A 23,999-nucleotide genomic window follows, 5' to 3' on the forward strand; every position below is an offset into this window, starting at 1 on the left:
TGCAACTCATTAAGCATCTTTAGGATTATAGTCTCAATTTTCCTAAATAAAAATCCTAAATCTAGCTATTTCCTTTTTAAGCACCAAAACCCCAGACCTGCTATTGAACAAACACTTGTTCAATATAAAACTGCAATTTACATTTAAAAACTCTAAAAAACATTATTGCTTAACAAATCATTTTAGATTCATTAGGTTCTCTAGTTTTCTGTGAATTCGATCTCTAAATACTACAACCTACCTCTTATTTGAGAAAGTATAAATCACTCTTTAAGGTAATTTGAGTGATATCACAAGATTATTCGTTGGTACTATATATCTCACTATTAAGATATTTTTAGTAATATAAAAGTGAGATTTTCTAGATAGTCGTATTAACTAACACATATCATTTTACCCGTTAAACTAGTCATATAATTTATAAAATATTTATTTCCCCTATTCTTTTCCGTTATGGATATGGCTGGTTAATAAGATTTTTTTTATTCTTCTATTTTATTTTTTGAGCGTAAGAACATTATTGTTTATATCCGTGAAAGTAATGATAATGCGATGCTTTCGAATATGGGTTGGTGTAAGTCTGTAAGATGGAACGAGGTTAGGAAAATAGTAATGGTTGTGGGTTGGGATAAAACGGCGACGTAGGAGCGGGTGTGGGAGAAAGCGGCTTCGTAATGAGAGGTAGAGAAGATAGGTTTGATTGGATTCTTGTCCCCAACTGGGCAATCAAAAAGGGCAAAGAAACTATCTCATCGTGATTCCCGTGTAGATCCAATGGTTAGATTCAACTCTTTATCCACGTGGATGGATCTGAACATTTTGGAGTATTAATTATAGAAAAAATAACGAGTGAGGCGGCACCGACGGTGAGGCAGCGCAAGTAATCCTTTTCAAAAGACTGAATCAGTGGCGATGGTGCCCACATTTCTTCTTTTCTTTAATATTGATGAAAAGTTATCAGTAGCGAGCAAAAGAAAAAATTGTAAAAAACTTATAGGAACCAGTAATTCCTTTTTCTGATACGCAGAATACTCAACTACTCCTTCCGTTTTATAATATAAGTAGTTTTGGCTAAAAACGTGAAGATGAAGAAAATTATTATGTTTTTTAAAAGTATTTTATAATAAATAGATTAGATATAATTTAACCAATAAAAAATAAATCTATTTAATTTGATTGGTCACACTGTATTCAATAAATGTAAAAGTTACCTATGAATACGAAAACTACTTACATTTTGAAACAAAAATATTTCTCTAAAACTATTTACAATATGAAACGGAGGAAGTAGTATTTTACGAACAAATTTATACAAAGTGTTTTAAACTTAAAATCCTCAGTTTTTACAACCGTATCTTTTTTGATAAACATTTACAACTGTATCTAAGACAATGAAATCTTTTACTATAAAAAATGAAATTATATTAATATGATATGATTTGCTAATGTATTTCACATGTGATAACCAGACGGAATGATTATTGGACAGTAGATAGAGAGTATTAGGGCCGGCGCGCGTGAAAGAGGCATGAGATGTAAATTCTCTGTTGACGAGGTTTATGTCTGGATTCTTGGTTGTCTTCACATGCATCTCCACCGTCCGATAAAGTTTGATATTCATTGTCTTTTTTTAGTAATTGTTTTCTACTGTATTTTATTTCTCACCCATACATTAGTTTACCCGAAGACAACATAAATTTAAATATTTTCATTTTGGTCCCTCATTTTATCATCTTACTACGCTACTCTCTTGATTTTCCATATAGAACTATAAAATATATTTTTAAACTCGTGCTTGATTTTGGAAAAATGGTAAGATTATATACATCACCATATAAAGCGGTGTTGTTTTACTCTCTCTTAAAAAAATACTAACGATTTTCTGCAATTTGTTTAAAGAAAACATATAAAGCGGAAATATTATAAATTTATACCCACTTATTAGAATACACAAGATACATGCTAGTTGCAGATACGGCTATCAGGATCACATCACAATTATTTAAGAGCTAGAAATATAAATACGTATTAAAATATTATTATAGTGGGAATAATTCATTTAAAGGTTAAAGACACGTGTGAAACAAGATTAACTGCGGCGGCCGCTTTACATGGGCTAGGACCCACACGCTTCATAGTAAGGTCATCCAGAATCTCAATCCCAACCAACCAGATTTTTCCCTCCTTTTTCTTCTCACCAGATGCCAAGTCGGCCATTTACACCACACTTACTATTCATATTATTGCTTTGTTCACTCCCTCTCTTTTTGACATTTACAACCACAGTACCATAATTAATATTTAAACTAACACAACCACTTATGGTACACTGCATCAACCAAATCTCCAAGAAAATTAACTACAGACCCAACAAGTACAGCTTCAAAAATTAGTTTCACAAGTAAGTAACATCAATAACCGGAGTAACATTAATTAGAGCTTTAATAAGTTATTCTTTCTTCGATAAAAGTAAAAAAAATCTATATATGAATTAAATCTGTAGAAAAATATAGAAATTAAGTTATATGGTCTTTTTAGCTCTATATAGCTTTTTCGGTTGTTGTCTTGCTGGTTAATCATTCATTTCTTCTGCTATCTTTTGAGTATTTTCACTGTTCTACTAGTCAAATAGCTTGAGTTATATGGTATCTTCATTAAATTAAGTTTCAATGCAATTTGGAGTTATATGGTATCTTTCAATTAAGTCTCAATGCAATTTGTGGCAAAATATCACTAATAAAAAGGTAGTGGTTGGAATAAAGAAGAAAAGAAAAACGGGTGCGTAAATTTAGTTAAAAATTTTCAACCAATGTTAAGCTGCCACGGTAGTTGCTTCACCTGGACACATGTTACCTATAATGGAGACATGTGGCGCTTTAAAATGTCGTAACGTGACAGACAGTCACAATACAAGATGGTTGCGTCGGCTGAGTGCGCTGATATTCCCACGTGTTGCCGCTCGCGAAGTAGGACCTACCGGGTCCAAGTGCTATGTTGACGCGGCGCGTGAGGCACGTGTTGGTGTCGTGGTTAGTACAAAACACCTTATTGGAACTCTGCAAAAATATGAGGACCACTTATTCCATTGCGTTACGTATTTATTTATATTCACACTGTAAACACACATTCGTGTCTCCTTTCACTTATTTATTTATTTTTTCATTAATGTGGGAGGGTCACCGCTACCGTTCAAGTGTCGTTAGGTCAGCTGAACTGTCGTCTTTCCATGAAATTTCAAGGAAAGCTTATTGGGCTTCACGTGTCCGTTTTGACACATACAATCGCGCCGTCAGCTCCATTTCATTTATTTTAATATAAATAGAATTACGTTAATACTCGTTCCATTTCACAATGATGCACGTTTTAAAAAAAAATTGTTTCTAAAAAGTCAATATTTTACATTTTTAATGTGTGTAATAATAACAAATTATAAATTTCAAAAACATTAATTATATTTACTGTACTTTGATTGATTAAAAATCATAGAAAATAACTAAACACATAAAACAATGCATTTATTGTCAAAATTTCACTATTTTCTTAATAAATATGAAAACTTTAAAATATATATTATTTTGAAACGGAGGGAATAGTGTTTTTGAACTTCTTATTGCTTTGTCCAAAAAAAAATGGAACTTATTGCCACCCTTCCCAACAAGGTTCTTTTATCCATAAAACTTTAGAATATATATTACTAGTATTTTGAAACATAGAATATATATTACTAGTATTTTGAAACAGATAGAATAGTGTTTTTGAACTTCTTAGAACATCTCCAAAAAATACTCTATAACTTCAAATATGAAGTTTTTTGCTCTAAAAAAAAAACTTCAAAACTTCAAATTTGAAGTTTCATATTTTTATTTTTATTTTGATCCCAATAATAACAAATCACATTTATGATTCAGAAATATTTTCTTGTTTATTGTTTTAATCCTTATAAAAATTATATCTCATAAATATTTTAACTTTTGTTTACAAAATTTAAGTTTATACATAAAATTAAATAAAACTTTAAAATAAGATTTAAAATATTTAAAACTAGATTTAGATAACAAAAATATACAAAAAAACTTAACAAAAAGCTTTAAAAAATTACATGAATACATAACTATTACACAAATTTAAATATTACAACAACACTAATAGTTAGGTAAGTTTGAACCAGAACCTTCAAAATTTCTAAATATTATCCAATTTTTTGTGTATCTGAAGATGGTTGTTGTTGTTGTTGTTGATGATGTATTTTTGTACAATTCTTTCTTGTTTATATGGATATATTCACGAGTATTCATCAATAAAAGTTAGTCTTTTTAACAATATTTTATGTTTATATTTTACTTTCTTGTTCTTATCTAATGTATTTACAAGTATTAATATCACCCAATTTAATTTTTTTTTATTTCTAATATACAAATTAAAAAAATGAGAATAGCCATTTTTACTTCAAAATGCAATAGTAGATCATATATGCATTACGAAAATCACTTTATAGAATAATATGATATTTTGATTGAAGTTTAATATTAATTAAGTTATTTTGTTTAAAATTTTATATTTTAATATAAAATTTTATTAATTAATATAAAATTTTATTAGTTAATATTGTTATAATATGTTTATATATGTGCTAGTTATTTACAAACATTTTATGAATTCAAAATTTTCGCCTTACGTGAAAACGCGGATCCTGCAGGCTTCGTAGTGATTAGTCATTGGATCTAGAAAGTCTTTGAGATCACACTACGGTTCTGGAGAAGAACGCCTTTAAACTTCAAATATAGAGTTTTGAAAACTTAAAAATAGAGGTTCGTGTTATTCAGCATCAAGTCTATATATATGATTCCATATGAGTAAATAAATAAATTCTCATTAATTAATCAAATGTACAATTGGCCTGGTTTATATACATGATTCAATTCGACCAACCAGATGCCTTAAACTAAAACCAAAAGAAACCAGAAATCGGTTAATACTATACCGATGTGCAACCACCAAAAGATTCAGTATCTAACAGGAAACTTTTTTTTTGAACAACTATCAAACAGGAAACTTTTTAGAATTACTAAAATTGTGTAATGAGGCTGTGTGAGCTGTTTTAATTGTGGCAATGTAGAGCTGGTGACTTATTTGTTTTATTTTAGATTATGTAGCTTTATTGTTTTTTTACGTATTTCGTGTATTTTATAATATATCTCTCATCGATACAAACTTCTATTTTTCATATTAGTTTTTTATTTATGTTAATGCTACGCCCGAGATTTTCCTAATTTTTTTTTAAATTTAATTGTGTTTCTATAATTATATTTTGTTATATTTCATATTTAAATATGCTATAACAATATAAGTTTAATTCATATATATTTTTAAATTTTCAGTTTTTTTTTTAATTTGTGATCTTTTTCTGTTACTACAAATACTATAACATGATATAAAATGAATAAAAATAATTGAGTCTTTGTTATGATCTTTTTTCTGTTACTACAAATACTAAAAAAAATCTTTGTACCCAACCTAAAGCTTATTTTGGGTCTAAAACCATTAAATTCATAACTTTCAAGAGAATTAGAAAAAATATTTTGATACATATATAATCAATTTTGTTCCATCTAATGTTACAGCTATTTTTGATTTATTTGCACCATCTTTATTTTAATCAGTTTTGAACAATGACCCTAATTGTATTATAAAAATACTGTTATTTTTTCATAATTGGCTGTTGAGCAAAATAGTTATTGACAAAGTATAACAAATTATGTTATGTGCTTAAAATATATATAGTTGTCTTTGAATTACACATGATAATGCATGATATGTAACCAAGACTTTTTTAAAGAAAAATAACAATAGAGCCATCTTAAATATTTATAGCTTGTTTTTTCTTGTTTTGAATACCCTAACCTTACATTTTATTATCAATCTTGGATAATCTTCTTTGCTAAATAGGATATCATCTCTGCCTTTAACTTCTACAACCTTCTTGTCTTTTTTTTATTATTAGTTTTGCTACAACCATTTGGTAACTTGAACACAACCGGTAACTATCTATGAGATCCATATTTTTTTGAAAAACATTTTTCTAAAACCACCTAAAGCTAAAAACATTGTACTAAGTCATTTGTACAGACAGAACTTAGCACATAGTTTTTTTTAAGCACATAGTTGTAATTGTGTTTTGCTATATTCGATTAAACATAGTGTAAAGTCATATATTTTACCATTGACTTTTGATAGCATTGAGTTATCTTCATATGGACACACTTTTCATAAACTTCATAGTAAAACACATCTGAGTTACTTATAAAGAAAATCATATGAGTGAGAGAGACCAATACTCAAACTTCATCTATGCAATCTTAATAATAACCACTACCTCATTTTTCACCACGAACAGCAACGCAATCTCTCGGTATATCGAACAAAAAGAAGAGCGAGTATTGCTTGCGAACAACACCAACGCTGAAGTATATAAGACCAGAGCCACATCAACTCTGGTTCCTTTAGCCGGAAACAGCTCTTGTAAGCCAAAATTCCCGACAAATCACTGATGTGAGCATAACTTATCATCCCCGTAACATTCGCAGTCGTAACACCGCTCTGTCTATTACTTGGCATCGCAAGACTGATTCAAATAAACAGACTATGTCTTTATTGAAAGGCTCTCTCTAACTTTTTTCTATTCTTTTGTAATTTGGTTTTCTTACATAATGAAATAAGAAAGAAAACAAATAGATTCAGCAAAGTCTGACCTGTAAAATATGTAATCAGGGGTTTCATGTCTTTACTGCCTTTTGAACCCAAGAACTGAACCATAATAAACTCTAGTTGACTACTTAATCTTACGTACTGCTTATCATAACAAAAATATTTAATAACACTTACCGATAGTAGACCTTGATAATGTCTCCTTTGTGAGTCTGAACATCACATTTCCAAGGCTTGAATTGTAAAAGTGGATAATTCAATACTGAGTCATCTTCCAATCATGCAGATTGAGAGATCAAGTTCACCATGGAAGTTGGTACCAGTTGCTTCCCAAATTTAACGACGCAAAAGAGCTTTTTTAGCATACATTGTCACCAATCTTCAATTCTATCACATCAGCTGACTTCTAGCATAAACTGAAGATGAGAAACAACAACATAAAGAAAAGGAGATCAGATCGATTGATGGCAAAGGTATGGGTTTCAGGAAAACAGAGAAGACCAATGAGATTAAATCAGAACGCCTATACCTGAAGTTAGAACAACAAGCATAACCAAAAACTCCACAGATTTCATGGCGGCTGCAGGGGCTAATCATCTATTCGTTCTTTCATTGATTATACGGCACAGCTGCGGTAAGTTTTGGTTCAACAAATGTGAAAAGAAAGGATTCAACAAACAGGTTTAAAATATCTCATTCAAAAGATCTTTTAATGAAAATTTATATGTGAATCTGAATGCCAAAAATAATTAAAAACTAATAAGATCATGAGATTTTAAGAATCATCGGAGGAGCATGATACTGGAAATTGTTTTTTTTTTTGGATTATACTGTGAGGATGATGTTCAAGGGGAGAAGGCTTACCGTTTTATAGGTAAAAAAGCACCGCCTAGAAGATGAATGAGTATCATTGAATGAGATATCATGCTTGATTTGCGTTGATGGGGTTAAGAAGTTTCTTAAATTCAATGAATCAAATCACTCGTAACGTAAGAACCAAAGACGAAACGGCACAGTAGAAGCTTGAGACAGTGATTCTTCCCGACGATTCATATCTCTCGACATGCTTATCTTCATTGTTGATCTGGAGATGGAAGAAGAAGACTAACCCTAGTTTAGCTTTCGTCTCTGGCGAAGAAGGCTGAAACTTTCTTTTGGGCTGGGATATTTACAAAACAGAATAGCAACCCACTATTATTGAAAGCCCACCAAGAACTCGGTGAATTAAACAGAACTCGCGGAAAATTGGACATGTGTCATGTTCTGGTGATAGTATTAAGTGACGTGTCCTCTCTAGAAGAGAGTTAACTTCTACTTTATATTATAATTTATATTATAAGATGTAGTCACAAACCCAAGAGGGAATACCAGAACAAGGCTTCCGGTTAGCCGTAGGAGAAACGGTGATCTTCGAAAAATAGATTAGGCTTATCGAAAATAGTTGAGCCCATTTAACTGCCCATGTAAAGAGAATCATGCAACAGAAACATTTTCGGCAGTTTATTATTAGTTACATGTTTAGCAAAAAAAGAAAAAAAGTCAAAGGTGGTGCGAAAACGTCAGTCATAGCTGCAAACAAAGCGGCGGTGGAAGCTGACATGCAACTTATGACGTTCGTGTCATCTTCCCCGACACTCTCTCGCTCTCTAGAACAAGATAATGTTACATGCATTTACGCTTGTTCTTTTATTACATCAACATATTACATTTACAATCGAGTTCTCATCTTCGAGCCATGACCGGTAAGGAAGTTCTCCACAAGATGAAGGAAACCGTCAAGGTCTCGATTCTTTCTTATTTCCCACGTTACCTGAAAAAAATCGCTTACGGTATCAAGATTTTGATAACCTAGCCATTTTAATTTGATTAGATATTTCTTAGCGGATCGGTCGTCGAACGTAGCTAGATTCCATGTATCCGTTAGATACGGACAAGCTTGTTGGAGATGAGCTTACGGTTCTTGATATCCTTAGGGTTTTCAAACTCTCTGTTCTTTCTTCTTCCTCACGTTACTTGAAAATATCGCTTGCGGTTCGAGATTTTAACAACCTAGCCATTATAAAGTAGCTAGATTCCATGTATCCGTGAGATCCTAAGATCCAGATAAGCTTGTTGGAATCTGAGATAAGCATCATAAGCTTACGGTTCTTGATCCAAATACAAAACTATATATACTTAGGGTTTCAATACATGAACATAATCTGTCTTTCTAATAAGAATATTTTCGCCTCTGTTGTTATCTTTGGTATAATAGGAGAAAGTTGGGCTTGGTTCGTCAGCAGATTCAGGGAAGGGAAAGAGCAAGATGTCAAAGCAGATAACACACGGTTTCCACTTGTTGAAAGGGAAAGCTCTCCACGAGATGGAGGATTACGTGGTTGCCAAGTTTAAAGAAGTCGATGACAATGAGCTTGGCCTCTTTGCTATCTTCGATGGCCATCTCAGCCACGAGATTCCTGACTACTTATGCTCCCATTTGTTTGACAACATCTTGAAAGAGGTAAGTTAATATCTCTCAAAACCTGCTGCGCGCATGTAAATCTTGAGAATATGGACTTATAATATAAGCTTGCATGCATGCAGCCAAATTTCTGGCAAGAGCCCGAGAAAGCGATAAAGAAAGCTTATTACATAACAGACACTAAGATTCTAGACAAGGCTTCTGACTTGGGGAAAGGAGGTTCCACTGCTGTGACTGCTATATTAATCAACTGTCAGAAGCTGGTGGTAGCTAACGTTGGAGACTCTCGAGCTGTTATTTGTAAAAGTGGTGTTGCCAAGCCACTCTCTGTCGATCATGAACCTAACATGGAGAAGGATGAAGTAGAGAGCAGAGGCGGATTCGTCTCAAACTTTCCTGGTATCTTATTCATTTAATATCAACTACATCTTGATCCGCGCTGATATTTTTTCAATTTATATACATAGATATTTATTTTAGATCATTGGTGGTATACATTTTTAACGTTAATCATATATATATAAATATTTATATAACTATTTCAAATACAATAATGTCATGTTATAATTAATCAATTGTTTCAAAATCGTCACATGCATTTGTCGTTTCTTATTATATATTTGTTTTATTGTGTTTGCATTTAGTTACTGAAAAAAATTTATATGCATGAAACAACATATCTGAAAATTATTTTGTGTTTAATTTATACTAAATTCTGTCCTTCAAAACTGGATTTTCTTTTAGCAATATTTTTTATGTTTATTCATTTTAGATAATATATTATTGTATATACAAAATTTTAAGATATGCAAATTTTTTATACATGTATTATATAGTTTGCAAATATTAAGCTGTTATGTCATCATATTTTAACATAAGTACTTATATCTATGAAAAAACAAATTTAAAAATTTATCAATTTAATATAATTTATCATATTTTGTTCAATTTAGTAATTTATCTTAACATGATTTATTATTATTATAAAATATATAAAAATAAAATATAATTTTTATTTTTCACTTTATAAACGATAACTGGATATATATCAATGCATAATAATAATTCTATTTAAAATTAATATATATCATTATTAAAGTAGTTACAAAGATTTTATATTATTAGCTTTAGTAAATATATGGAACTTACCAACATAATTTATGGTTTTATTTCTAAATTTGAAATTTATATATGGAAGTTAAATTAAATTGGACCTACATAATAGAGAAGAAATATTTTGAGATACTGTTAAGAACAACAAAAAATATTTTTAAAAGAGAAACTATAATATATTGTACTTACAAACTAATTTTGTAGTAAATATTTTTATTTGAAACAGAAAGAATATTTCTTTCTAACAAAACCTTTTAAAGATCTTTATAAAATGTATTTTGAAAATTAATCAATATAAATTGTTATTATCATTAAAATATAATTAAAATATTTATATGATTTAATTTTCGTTCATCAATCAAAAATAAATTTAATTTGAAATTCTAATTATATTTTATGATAATTAAGATTTGAGTTAATTAATTTTCAAAAAAAAATTATCTTGATTCTGAAAAGATTTTCTTAGAATTTTCTCAAACAATATTTATTTGTATTTTAAACAAAAGATAAAGATACTAAAAGATATGATTATTAAGTTATGTAAAATTTGATAAATTTTCTAGAAGATGAGCCAAAAAAAAAAAATTACACATGAACAAAGTCATGAATTCTGTTTTAATATATAATATGTTCAAAAAAACGCTAAGCATTAATTACTAATTAGGCGCTTTATATGGGATCAATGTTTAGGTGGACGCCTATATTGATTTTTTTAACGCCTAAACCAATTTTTCTTTAACTTTAGAAAAATCGTTTTGTTATTTTTAGAACACTGGTTAATGTAGTCCGCGATCTTGTTGTTGCACATGCTTGAGTTTTGCTTGTGTTGAAAACATTCAGGGGACGTTCCTAGAGTTGATGGTCAACTGGCTGTGACAAGGGCCTTTGGTGATAAGAGTTTGAAGATGCATTTGAGTTCTGAACCATATGTTACGATGGAAGTCATTGATGATGATGCAGAGTTTCTTATCCTAGCTAGTGATGGACTTTGGAAGGTTTTCGTTCTATCGTAATATTACTCTTAGCGATTCACTAGTATGGTTGGCTGATTATTTAGAATCTTTTAGGTCATGTCGAACCAAGAAGCGGTTGACTCGGTTAAGGGTATAAAAGATGCAAAGTCTGCAGCAAAGCGCCTTGCAGAGGATGCTGTTGCAAGAAAAAGCTCAGATGATATCTCAGTGGTTGTCGTGAAGTTTCAGTGAGCTCAGTTACGGTTAGTTTTCTGCTCCTATTAGCCCTTGAACCTTTATTATAAGCCTTTTCAGTTAGCATTATTACACATGACAAGGATCAAGCTGATACTTGAGAGTAAACAAACACATTATAATCATTTCTTGAAACAAACAAGATCACTAAACATAATTTGACGCAAGAGTATGATTCGATGTCAATACCACGAGTTACTTTTCTTGACATGGTTATGTGACAATTATTTGGATAATAAGAGAATGTAGAAATAGAAGTGGATGACAGAAGAGAGCGAGCCGTTGATGTGTTTATATATGTTTATCTGATCTGTGCTCGCTTGAATGATGCGTTGATAATAGGAAGTTTCATGTATAGCCTGTTTCTTTATTGATCTGGATCAGTTGACCATTAAACCCTATGGGGCCTGACCCTTCTCCGAAACTGTCACCAGAGGTCTTCCTTCTCCTCTCATTGTGTCCAGCTAAGCGCCCCCGGAAACTTCTTTTAGCTTCATCGAACTCTGATAGCTCATGAAACCTGCTCAAACACCCAAATATATCAAAACTGAAAATGTTTTTTCTTGATAATCCGGAAGAAATTAATGTTACCTGCTGCATTGTTGACAAAAGCGTTGCTTGGCGCCTGCAACAGTTACAGCAGATGCCTTTGCATGAACTTCCCAGAGTTTTTCTCTGCGGTAATACTGCTTAGCCTCAGTTAAGTTAGCAGTGCACCTATCAACCTGGCACAACTGCAAGGGAAGGAGATCTGTGTTAATTAGGATCTCTAGCTGCAAATGTTATGTTAGCTTAGGATCATTTTAGGTTAGGATTAGAGGAAACATTGTTATATTCAGTTTAAATTTCTACCTTGCCTTCTTTGATTACATGCTGGTTTGTATTTGGTTTTCAGCTTTGCCTTTGTCTGTGGTCGTTGATTGATGCATCATGAATAATTGATCTGTTCTGGACCATGGCAGATAATCGCATTTAGTTGATGCTTGCACACTTTTCTATCATTCTTTCTTTCCGGTGTTAGACATTTATAATTTTTACCTAAAAAGATTATATTTAGTGGGAGTGCAATCACAGATTAAAATGTGGTAAAAAGTTGAGGTCACTTTACGTAGGAAGTCAATGCAAATGACACTTAGAACAAATTTTGCTAGAGATGCTCTGATATTTAAGGTTTAAAGTTAAGCTGCTCAAAAGAAATTTTCTTCACATAATAATACCACCATAAAGTGACAAATCCTTTACTTTGTTTTAATCTTGTTTTGTTCTTTGAATTGCTAGGAGAGAAGAAGAGAGACCTCTGCAGATTCAATTGTTCATAAGTCTTACTGGTCACTGAAACAAGTAAAGAGTCTTTGAGTTTGGACCAGCTAAAGAATCAGAACATGAAACAAAACATTGGCATTTCCTCTGTACGATGAAATCGTCACCACTTCTATTTGCTCTTCTACTTTTTTTTTTCTTTCTATTCCAACCTATTTGTCTGTTTGTGAGAATAAAATAAACAGTTCAAGCTTCTCTGCTACTTTTTTTACCTATACATTACAACAGTTTATGAAAGATCCCCTATATATTAATTGAGAAACATTTGAAAAGATGTAACCTCAATTTTGTACTAACTAAAATAGGCCCCAATGCATAGGTGACACTCAATTAGGTAGTCAATTACATTCAATTGAAAAATAAGTAGGTCCACATTCGATTTTTATATGTTGTTAGATACATAAGTTGGTCAAACTATATGATATAATGATATGATATGCTATTTTCTTTCCTTAAATAAAACCTACGGAATTACTATAAATGACTAATATATATATGACAATTAATGATTTTAATAATAAAGATTTGATAACAATTTATATCTCCTCCATCATTTTTTGTTTAATTTTATATTATTAAAATAAATTAAACAATCAAATTAGCTATAAAAGTAAAATTTAGATTTTTTCGTATATGTTATATTTTGAATTTTTAAAAACGACAGTAAATGACTAAAACTGTTAAAATTATTATGTTAAAAATTAATGATCAATGGTTTAACATTTTTATTATAAGAAGATACACATGATTTTAAAACCATATGAGTAAAAAATATCATTTAATAATAAAATAAATATATATATATATATATATATAGATTAAACACTATATACCATAAGATTACATAAATATTTTAATATGAAAACTTTCAAAGAATTTTCAAGATCATGTATAAATTATAAACTTATTAAAGATTTCAGATTGAAAATTTTGTTATCGATGATTTAAATATTTTGTTATAAAATGATATGAATGATCATAGAACCGTATGATTATAAATTCTTATTTAATAAATAACTATATAAAATATACTATTCTTAGAAAAATAGGTTGGTCCATCTTAACTTATATTACACTTTTTATTAAACTAACTATCGAATTGATAAATAATGTACCAAAAAATGTTTTGCACTTTCCTTAAATAAAAGCTACGAAATTACCTAATATGATTAACATATATGTGAAATTTAATTATTATGAATAATAAATATTTGATAACAATTTTTGTATCTTAGTTCTTTTTTAAAATTTTATATTATTAAAAGATATAAAAATCACATTAAATATATAATAAAAACATTTATATTTTCTTTATATGTTATATTTTGAATTTTTCAAAACGTCTATAAATTATTAGAAATTTGAAGATCCCCACTCTTAAAATTTTGTGATCAATAGATTATTTTTTTTGTCATAATAAGTTACAAATGATCATAAAATTGTAGTAATATGAACTTTTATTTAATATTATAAGAAGATACACATGATTTTAAAACCATATGAGTAAAAAATATCATTTAATAATAAAACATATATATATATATATATATAGATTAAACTATATACCATAAGATTACATAAATATTTTAATATTAAAACTTTCAATGAATTTTCAAAAACATTTATAAATTATAAACTTATTAAAAATTTCACATTGAAAATTTTGTTATCGATGATTTAAATATTCAGTTATAAAACGATATGAATGATCATAGAACTGTATGATTATAAATTCTCATTTAATAAATGACTATATAAAATATACTATTCTTAAAAAAATAGGTTGGTCCATCTTAACTTACATTATATTTTTTATTAAACTAACTATCGAATATTCGAATTGATAAATAATCTACCAAATTTTGTTTTTGCACTTTCCTTAATTAGAAGCTACGAAATTACCTAATATGATTAACGTATATATGAAAATTAATTATTATAAATAATAAATATTTGATAACAATTTTGGTATCTTAGTTCTTTTTTAAAATTTTATATTATTAAAAGATATTAAAAAATCACATTAAATATATAATAAAAACATTTATATTTTTTCTTATATGTTATATTTTGAATTTTTCAAAACGTCTATATATTATTAGAAATTTTGAAGATTCTTACTCTGAAAATTTTGTGATCAATAGATTATTTTTTTTGTTATAATAAGTTACAAATGATCATAAAATATAACGCATATGAATTTTTATTTAATAAATATTCAAACTAAATAATATATATATATAAATACTAATGATTTAAAGCAACAAGATTGGCTGATCAATTTAGTTGTCGAGTTGAAATCTTTCAAAAGTATGTGAAAGATTAAATTCAAAGTAAATATGGATTTAGAATAGTAGTTATATTTTACTAACCAAAATACCGAAAAAAACCGAACCGAACCGAAACCAATCCGATATCTGGATTAAACACCCCTAATCCAAATGAAGCCAAACTATTGTTTCATTCTCCAAAATATAATAAAAATAATAACTTAACTCCGCGCAAGGCGCGAGTCTTATCCTAGTATATAGTTATAAGTAGTGGCTACTGAAAGAGAAGATATAAAAGGTTTCATAAGCAAAACTGTAGTTATAAGTAGTGGCTACTGAAAGAGAAGATATAAAAGGTTTCATCAGCAAAACTGTACTCATGTTCTTGAATCTATCATCTATGACTTAAAAGCTTCCCGGGGGGGGGGGGGGGGGGGGGGGGGGGGTGGGTTGGGTTGGGTTGACAAAGCTTACAAAATAAATGTTTTCCCTCCTTTTCTCACATCTCCCTTTAATTCTCTCCATCTTCCAATTTTGATCCTCACTAGAAATACAAATGTTTACAACATCAAAAGTATATATATGCTTAGAGGTAAACTATATGGGTTTTACTTTCGTTTTGTAAGCTATTGTATTCTTTGTAATTTTGTCGAGAACAAAGTGAACAATGGTAGAATATGATAATTTGTATTCATTTAGTGATCGGTGCATGTTTCAAGTTTTGGCCATACAAGAAAAGAGATGCTATCATATTAATCGACAGGAAGTGAAGAATATCTACACACTATTAAAACTGAAGTACCTTTTGTAAATCCCCTTATTTTTTTTATAAGTATTTACATTCGTGCCACTGCATTTAAATTTTAATTAAAAAATATCTATACTATTAAAAAATAAATATCTTTTTAAGTTCTCTTATTTTTGTAAGTATATAAATCAGTGCCACTGTATTTTAAATTTTAATTAAAAAAATATTGAAATTATTTGTACCAACCTATCGAATATTTTGGTAGGTTGACAAAGCTTCACTTGTTGACACATCAACAAAATACATGTTTTCCCTCTTTTTCTCACATCTCCATTTGATTCTCTCCATCTTCCAATTTTGGTCCTCACTAGAAATACAAATGTTTTACAACATCAAAAGTATATGCTTAGAGGTAAACTATATGGGTTTTACTTTCGTTTTGTAAGCTATTGTATTCTTTTGTAATTTTGTCGAGAACAAATTGAAAAATGGTAGAATATGATAATTTGTATTCATTTAGTAATCGGTGCATGTTTCAAGTTTTGGCCATACAAGAAAAGAGATGCTATCATATTACTCGACAGGAAGTGAAGAATATCTACACACTATTAAAACTGAAGTATCTTTTTGTAAATTCACTTATTTGTTATAAGTATTTACATCCGTGTCACAGCATTTAAATTTTAATTAAAAAATATCTATACTATTAAAAAATAAATATCTTTTTAAGTTCTCTTATTTTTTGTAGGTGTATATATCAGTCCCACTGTATTTTAAATTTTAATTAAAAAAATATTGAAATTATTTGTACCAACCTATCGAATATTTTGGTAGGTTGACAAAGCTTCACTTGTTGACACATCAACAAAATAAATGTTTTCCCTCCTTTTCTCACATCTCCCTTTGATTCTCTCCATCTTCCAATTTTGGTCCTCACTAGAAACACAAATGTTTTAGCACATCAAAAGTATATATATGCTTAGAGGTAAACTATATGGGTTTTACTTTCGTTTTGTAAGCTTTTGTATTTTTTTTTGTAATTTTGTCAAGAACAAAGTGAAAAATGGTAGAGTATGATAATTTGTATTCATTTAGTGATCGGTGTCTGTTTCAAGTTTTGGCCCTACAAAAAAAAGAGATGCTATCATATTAATCCACAGGAAGTGAAGAATATCGACACACTATTAAAATTGAAGTACCTTTTTGTAAATCCCCTTATTTTTTATAAGTATTTACATGAGTGCCACTGCATTTAAATTTTAATAAAAAAATATCCATACTATTAAAAAAATATTTTTTTAATTTCTCTTATTTTTGTAAGTATATATATCAGTGCCACTGTATTTTAAATTTTAATTAAAAAAATATTGCAATTATTTGTACCAACCTATCGAATATTCCTACTTACCTTAAGCGTGTATATTACCACTTAACTACTTCATCACATTACATAGTTGTCTCTATGGTATAAAACCATCACTAAGTTGTCCCTATAGTATAATATTTTTCATAATCCCAAAACTAACCTTTCCTTAATCAAATTAAACATAAATTAAAACCATTTATAAAAAGTTTAATAGAAAAAGATAAAAAAAATAAGGTAATTCCATAATGTTTTAGGAAGGAAAAAAATGTAAAAATATATATTGTTTTAAAAAAGAACACACGACACATATAAAAATATCCCCTAACCCAATTGCATTTGGTTTCTAAAATCCTCCAAAACTATTCTTTTAAAATCCTCTAAGGTAGAACTTGATTCCAATAACAGTAGCCTACCCCCTTTATCATCAGCCGAAAATACCCATCCCGTACTTGCACTAAATTCCCAAACACCACATATTGTATAGATATGCATTATAGAACAAGAGCTTGTGAAAATTACAAGACAAATTATGGAGATATCATAGATTGATGAAGAAGAAAAGCCAAAATCGTTTTTTTTGATATTTTGACAAAGAAAATCGACCAGGACATGTTTTAGGAAATTATAATATTTTTAGAATATTTTCTTAACTGAAACTTCCTTAATTTTCGGAAAAAAACTGGTTTTTTATCTGTAGAATGCACTTTCTACACTGTGTAGAACCATGACAAAAATTCTGAATACAATTTCTACTTTTTGTAGACGTTGGTGTTAAATTTAGATTTCGCATACCCGAAATTTTAGAATACTTCATAAAAGTAGAAACTGCATTCAAAAGAAAAGTAGCGATCTTTACAATTAGTAGAATTCACATTCCCCATATTTAGAATTTTAATAATTTTTAGATTGTTTCTTCTAAAAAAAGTAGATGGACTTGTTTATTCTGAAATTCGTTTTCTACTAACCCATTTTCCGTAGAAGACGAATTCTACTTTTAGTGGAACGTAATTTTAAAATTTTATTTATCAAGTTTTTAACCAAAAAAAAAATATGTTTGTGTATATAGGTGTTTTATTAATTGTTTATATTTTTAATATTTTTTGGATTCATAAAACTATTTATTTCATTAAATTTCAGAAATGGAAAGGATAAAAAGGAGAATAAATGGACAAATATGATTTTATACCATAGGGACAACTATGTTGTTTTTATGTTTCGTTTTGGCAATTTTCCCTTTTTTTTTAACTAAAAAATTGACATGCTTGATGAGATTTCTAATGTGCCCTCCTCTGATCTTCTCCAAACAACAAATTGAGAGCTTGATCGTTCGTAGACAGATTGGTAAAAGCGTAAAGGGCAGCTTTTTATGGGTTTCATTTTAAACAGCAACGATAGCTTATAAAGTCATCAATATAATTACAACATTTCATTTAAAATAGCAGTGACATGCTTGATGAGATTTCTACTGTGCCACCCTCTAATCTTCCCAAAGCAACAAATGTGAGTTTTATTTCTTTGATGAGATTCTTTTGTGTTCATCTGCTAAGCAGTGTGGATGGTTGACTCCACAATTTTATTTATTTATTTTTTCTTTAAAAACCCATTACATAATATAGTTGAAAATATAATAGATTTAAAATAACAAAAGTTACATAATCATAGGTATTATAAATTTTTAAAATTTACTTATTCTAAATAAAAAGAAAAACGCGGATCAAAATCTAGTTATAATTATTGAACGTCCCGTTGCTCCCCAACCTCCATTTTGAATAAAATGTTAATTCAGCGGACATTTACAGACTTTAGATTTTTGGGTATTTGTTTTACTTTTTTACTGATTATTCGAATATTCAAAAAGATTAATTATTGGGTCTGAATTGAATACATAATTAGTGCAGTATCATCTTGAAACTCATGAACATATTTTACGAGATATTATCTCTTTATAATATTGCATTCAGTTCTAAGGTAATTTTTATTTGCAATTTCATTGTTCTATAAATCATCTATTTCTTTGTAAATTACGTTTCCACTAAGCTTTCGCGTTCTTCTCATAACTAGAAAAAGTCATACATCAACCAAATCCAAAAAAAACTATTTTAACTATTCTTATCCATGAAAGCTCTGATTCCTATACAAGCACTTCCGGAGGCTCCTTCGGCTCCTCCAGCTCCAGCTCCACAAGCTCAAGCTCCACAAGCTCAAGCTCTGACGGCTCCTCAAGCTCAATCCACCAATGTAGATACACATGAAAAACACAAAATAATTTTTATAGGTACATTTGAAAGGAAAACAGTTTAAGAGTTTCATCTTCAATTTGGATTAAAGACATCATTGAAGAAAATACCTTTTAAATTTATAATGAAATTTTCAAATCTAATGTATTATAGTGATCAATAATTTTAGATAGATAAATGATATAAAATATCTTTAAATCTCAACCTAATGACACAAACTAATTCTTTATATTTTATATAAATCATTACAAATATTTAATCTAATAATACAAACATTTTTAAAACTGATGAAATACATAATTAGATAACACTATATAACACTAGAATCATACAAACCATCAATTCTTTCAAATTCAATTGAACTTGATTCAATACCCAGCTTAGTAAATTCTCTCTTTTGACCAAAAGTATACAGAGAGGAGAATGCCTATTTATGTTTATATACAAGCAGTTTTTGAAGATTATCTACAAACAAACTAGTTCATTGTTTTTTTCTTTTCATTTTAGCTAATAAAAGCAAATTGAAATCGAATGTAACAACGGTTCACTCATAAATCTTCGAGAGCAACAAACAAATCATGTTTGAAGAAGTATAACTAACTATTAACGTTTATTTGGTCTAACTATTAACTAATCATTTGAATGTTACCTACAAATGATATATTTCATGGACATACCTCCGTTTGCTTAAATGCGGTGAAGAAGCGGTGGAACTTGGTGGTAGCTTGTCGAAGGTCATAACCGGAGACATCTCCGCCATGAGTTCTTGAGACACCGTCGCGAGTCTCTTCGCCGAGAACCTAATCGACATAGTTACTTTTCTTTCTTACTTGATTTTACTGAATCTATTGCTTTCCGACATTATCTCAACTGCCAATGAAGTACTTAGCGAAGGAAGATCCAAACCTTACGGAAGTAAGTGGAATGGTGGAGGACGGGGCCAGCCACCCGTGGACAATGTAAAGCACGTAATTGTGGCCCATTTAGGCCGTTAGATTGTGCCAGATTACAATAAGCAGTAAGCACGTAGGTCTTAAACATAGTTACTTTTCCCACACGTCAAGAGTTAGATTGGCTTTCTTGCAGATCACTAAGTACTTCTATTTCAAACACAAGGGCATAACCAAAGAGTCGAAACTATCGTATGCAAAGATGAAGAAAGACTAAGTAAAAGCAGAGGAGCATTAGAAAAACTATACTGAAACTTCTCAAACTAGTTGTTGCACCATTCTGCAAGAACTAGATTTAGCTTTTATGTCACATGTAACAAGACAGAGAAATTGAGATTTGTTGATATTATTTGTAATTTCTTAGGAGATGTAATCAGTCAAGTTTCTTGACTGTAATAACTATTAAGTGGATTTTCAGTCCACAATGTTCACTATAAAGTGAATGTTTCTTGTTTTTCAGACAATATTAAAAGAAACATATCAAACTAACATCTAAGGGTTATGACACTATAAGATAACTTTGAAAGTCTATGAAGCAGCTCCTCCTCTCCAACCAGATAAAGTCAATACCCTTTTAGTGTGTCTTTATTTCCTTCAATTCACCTTAAAAGTAAAACGCCAACGGAGAGAGCGAGAGCAAGTGCAGCAGATGAAACTCCCCAAACCCAGTATTGATGTGCCCTTCTACGGTTTAGGATGGCTTTAGGGAGAGCTTCTGTTCCTCTCCCACGGTGTTTGTACCTGAAACTTTTCTGCTTTCGAAACAACGACCTATGAACTGCTGAAGTCTTGACCTTCTCCAGCTCATTGGTTACTTCTTGTGATTGGTCTACTTCAAAAGAAGAGTTTGCTGCAGCTTTCTTCTTAGCTTTCTTCTCACACTCCTGAAAAAAAAAGAAAGAGTTAAGAAACATAATGATGAATAGGAAGAGTTGATGACAATAATAATATAATTTGCCTTGAGTTTCTTTTCAGCTTCCTTTTGAACTCTTAAAGCAGCTTTGGCAGCAGCTTTCTCTTGTAGCTTCTTCTTCCTTTCCATAGCTAACCTAGCTTTCTCTATCTGCTCTTCTCGTTTCCTCTCCTTCAAAGTCTCTTCATCAACCTCTTTTGCTTCTTTTTTCGGATTCTCATACACCGGGAACTCCAAATCTATAACTACACTCTCCTCATCACTTGACCTGTTGAAGTCTATCACCGTCTTCCTCACTTCTTTCTTTTGTTTAGTGGTGACTACATTTTCATCTTGAGACGAGTTGGAGCTGGACTCTTCTCTGTTCCTCTTGTGCATTACCACCATACCTTCCTCTCTATTCTTCCCTAGAGCTTGCTTTTCTTGAACAACCGGAGCTTCACCTTCTTGATCTCTAATCCGACCATCTAAGCTCAGCTGTCTTTCGTAGAGTGATGGTGAGATTCTTTTTACGTAATCATCTCTATAAGCCTTGTCATTGTTCCAACTAGTCATGAATCTATCAACCTGTTTAAAAAATACAGAATCAAGAACAAGTTGCTTGAGTCTTATTCACTTCAAGATCTTAGATGAAATAAACAAACCTCGGAGCTAGAGAGCACTTCAAGATCTCTAACATTTCCAGAGGCAGCTAGTTCTTTAGCTTTCCTCATAACAGCAAGGCTCTGGAAACACGCAGCATTCTAACAAAGAGATAACTCGATGTTAGTTACATCTTTGAGATCATCATCTATTAAGCAAAACTAACAGAGAGAGACAAAAGAATCTTTACCCCTTTGTCTCGTTGTATCCTCAACATCTTAATCCTTTCATATGATCTGTCTCTTAGCTCAAGTATGTGTGCCATTTCTACGTCCAACATCATGATCTTGTTCTGAATCTGTCTTAGTTTGTCACTCAAGAAGTTAATGTTCCATGTAATGGCTTCAAGCTCTTTCTTCACTTCGTTCATTTCCACAGCCATTAACTGATGGGACCAAAAACAAACCCTCACATTATTAGATTCAACAATGTTTTGTAAAACTCCTTAGATCGTTAGAGAGCTTACCTTGAGACGTTGTATGAAAGCTTCTTTCTCTACAAGAGAATCCTCACTTAATACTATCTCACTAGGCTTCTCGGTTTCTTTAAGCACCCAATGTTCTTCCTCCAAACCAATGTTTCCATGTTCAATAACGTAATGTGCTATGTAGATCTGCATCCACGAACATGAACCATGTCTACAATCAGCAAAACTAAAACCATTTTATTGCTACACAAAGGAATGGTTTAAAGAGAGTGTTTGAGTTACAAGATGATTGAGTTCCTCCTTTGAAAAGCTAAGCTGGCTACTGCTAGAGCACCGTTGATTCCGTAGAGCTTCATGTAGAGTATCAAACTCCTTCTTCATCTCTTCGAAAACCATTTTATATCCTTCTGATTTTGGACCCAAACTCTCCATTTGAGCATACAGAGACGAAATCTCAGCCTAGCAAAAATAAAAGAAAAATCTGGTAACGTAAACATCAAGCAACATGGTTAGGGCATCAAAGAAAGAACCAAAAGGGAGGCTTACCCTTTCGGATTTCTGAGCTTTTGAGATATCAATCCGGAGTTTATTACAGTGATAGATCTGTGAATCAGCTTCATTGATCTTGGCTTTGATCTGGGGATCATCATAAGCTGGTCTCTTAACGAAGTAGAAGGAGAAAGGCTTAGCTTCAGGCCATTCATCTTCAGCTGCGCCTCCCGGTGAGCTATCTCCGGAGAAAACAGTGCCGTCTTCTTCGGTGGTGACCGTTGATTCGCCGCAGTTTGAGCCACTAGATTGGTCGCTTCCGAAGAGGATTAGGTCGTTCATCTCCGGCGGAGAAACCACCTCAAAGCCATCACACAGTACAATCTGCGCGCTCATTTTGTTTGGTTCTTGTACAGAGGAGGATCACTGTAAGAACCGTGACAATGAAACTGAGATCGAGACAAAAATCTGAAGAAGAAAACGACAGAATCGAGGAGAAATATTTAAGACAGTGTTTGACAAGAAGAAAGGTGTCGGAATTTACCTTAGAAATCAAATGAGTTTCAGACAGTTTCTTCAGAGTATTTTAGGGTTTTGTCTGAAGAGAAAAAAAATGAAAATCTAATCGGATAACGGATCTCGGATCCTGGATTATCTAAGAATAGTAACCTAAATCGTTCCTACTCCGCCGTTACGACTCGTTCTTATTAACTGTACTCCACATCATTCCTTGACATCTTGCAAATATAGATAACTTGTACAGCAAGATATTTGGAAGATATGGGTTCTCAACAGTTGTAAGCTTCTCCCTGGTGTATGTCGTGCGCTTCTGTCCAAGATCTACTGAGAGAAAGAGACTTTTTCTTTTCTTTTCTATCAATGGAGAGAGAGAAGACGAGAGATCGGCTCAGACAGGTTTCTATTTAATAAAATCTTCTGTCTTCAATACTTTATAAAAAGATTCTCTATAAAAATCATTTCAAGGAAATGTAGATTTAGCCACTCTCTTTTAGGAGATAAATATTTTCTTGTAATTTAACTAACCAAATTTGAAAAAGGTTTTTTTCTCTTTTAATTACAGACAATAAAACAGTAATTATCATCATCATTATGAATTATAGAATATATATTTTTGACCAGGAAAGTGCAG

General features: G+C 30.7%; 2 protein-coding genes and 1 pseudogene across 2 annotated transcripts; 1 reads left to right on the forward strand and 2 right to left on the reverse strand.

Moving 5' to 3' along the window:
* The first annotated feature begins 8,338 nt into the window (after nucleotides 1-8,338).
* On the forward strand, nucleotides 8,339-13,062 carry LOC106385802 (annotated as a pseudogene).
* LOC106384324 (squamosa promoter-binding-like protein 3) lies at nucleotides 11,836-20,239 on the reverse strand. The gene is made up of 5 exons (XM_048749514.1): nucleotides 20,106-20,239; nucleotides 19,804-19,855; nucleotides 19,329-19,415; nucleotides 12,079-12,221; nucleotides 11,836-12,007 (listed from the first exon to the last, which is right to left on the reverse strand). The coding sequence occupies exons 1-5, from the start codon at nucleotides 20,237-20,239 to the stop codon at nucleotides 11,836-11,838; spliced, it is 588 nt and encodes a 195-aa protein (XP_048605471.1).
* On the reverse strand, nucleotides 20,025-23,920 carry LOC106385803 (proton pump-interactor 2-like). The gene is made up of 7 exons (XM_022698186.2): nucleotides 22,907-23,920; nucleotides 22,643-22,819; nucleotides 22,400-22,546; nucleotides 22,124-22,318; nucleotides 21,936-22,034; nucleotides 21,335-21,858; nucleotides 20,025-21,293 (listed from the first exon to the last, which is right to left on the reverse strand). Exons 1-7 carry the CDS (start codon nucleotides 23,243-23,245, stop codon nucleotides 20,978-20,980), a joined length of 1,797 nt encoding a protein of 598 aa, XP_022553907.1. The 5' UTR covers nucleotides 23,246-23,920; the 3' UTR covers nucleotides 20,025-20,977.
* Between the last annotated feature and the right edge of the window lie 79 nt (nucleotides 23,921-23,999).

The sequence above is a fragment of the Brassica napus genome, chromosome C3, assembly GCF_020379485.1.
Source record: "Brassica napus cultivar Da-Ae chromosome C3, Da-Ae, whole genome shotgun sequence".
Lineage (NCBI taxonomy): Eukaryota > Viridiplantae > Streptophyta > Magnoliopsida > Brassicales > Brassicaceae > Brassica > Brassica napus.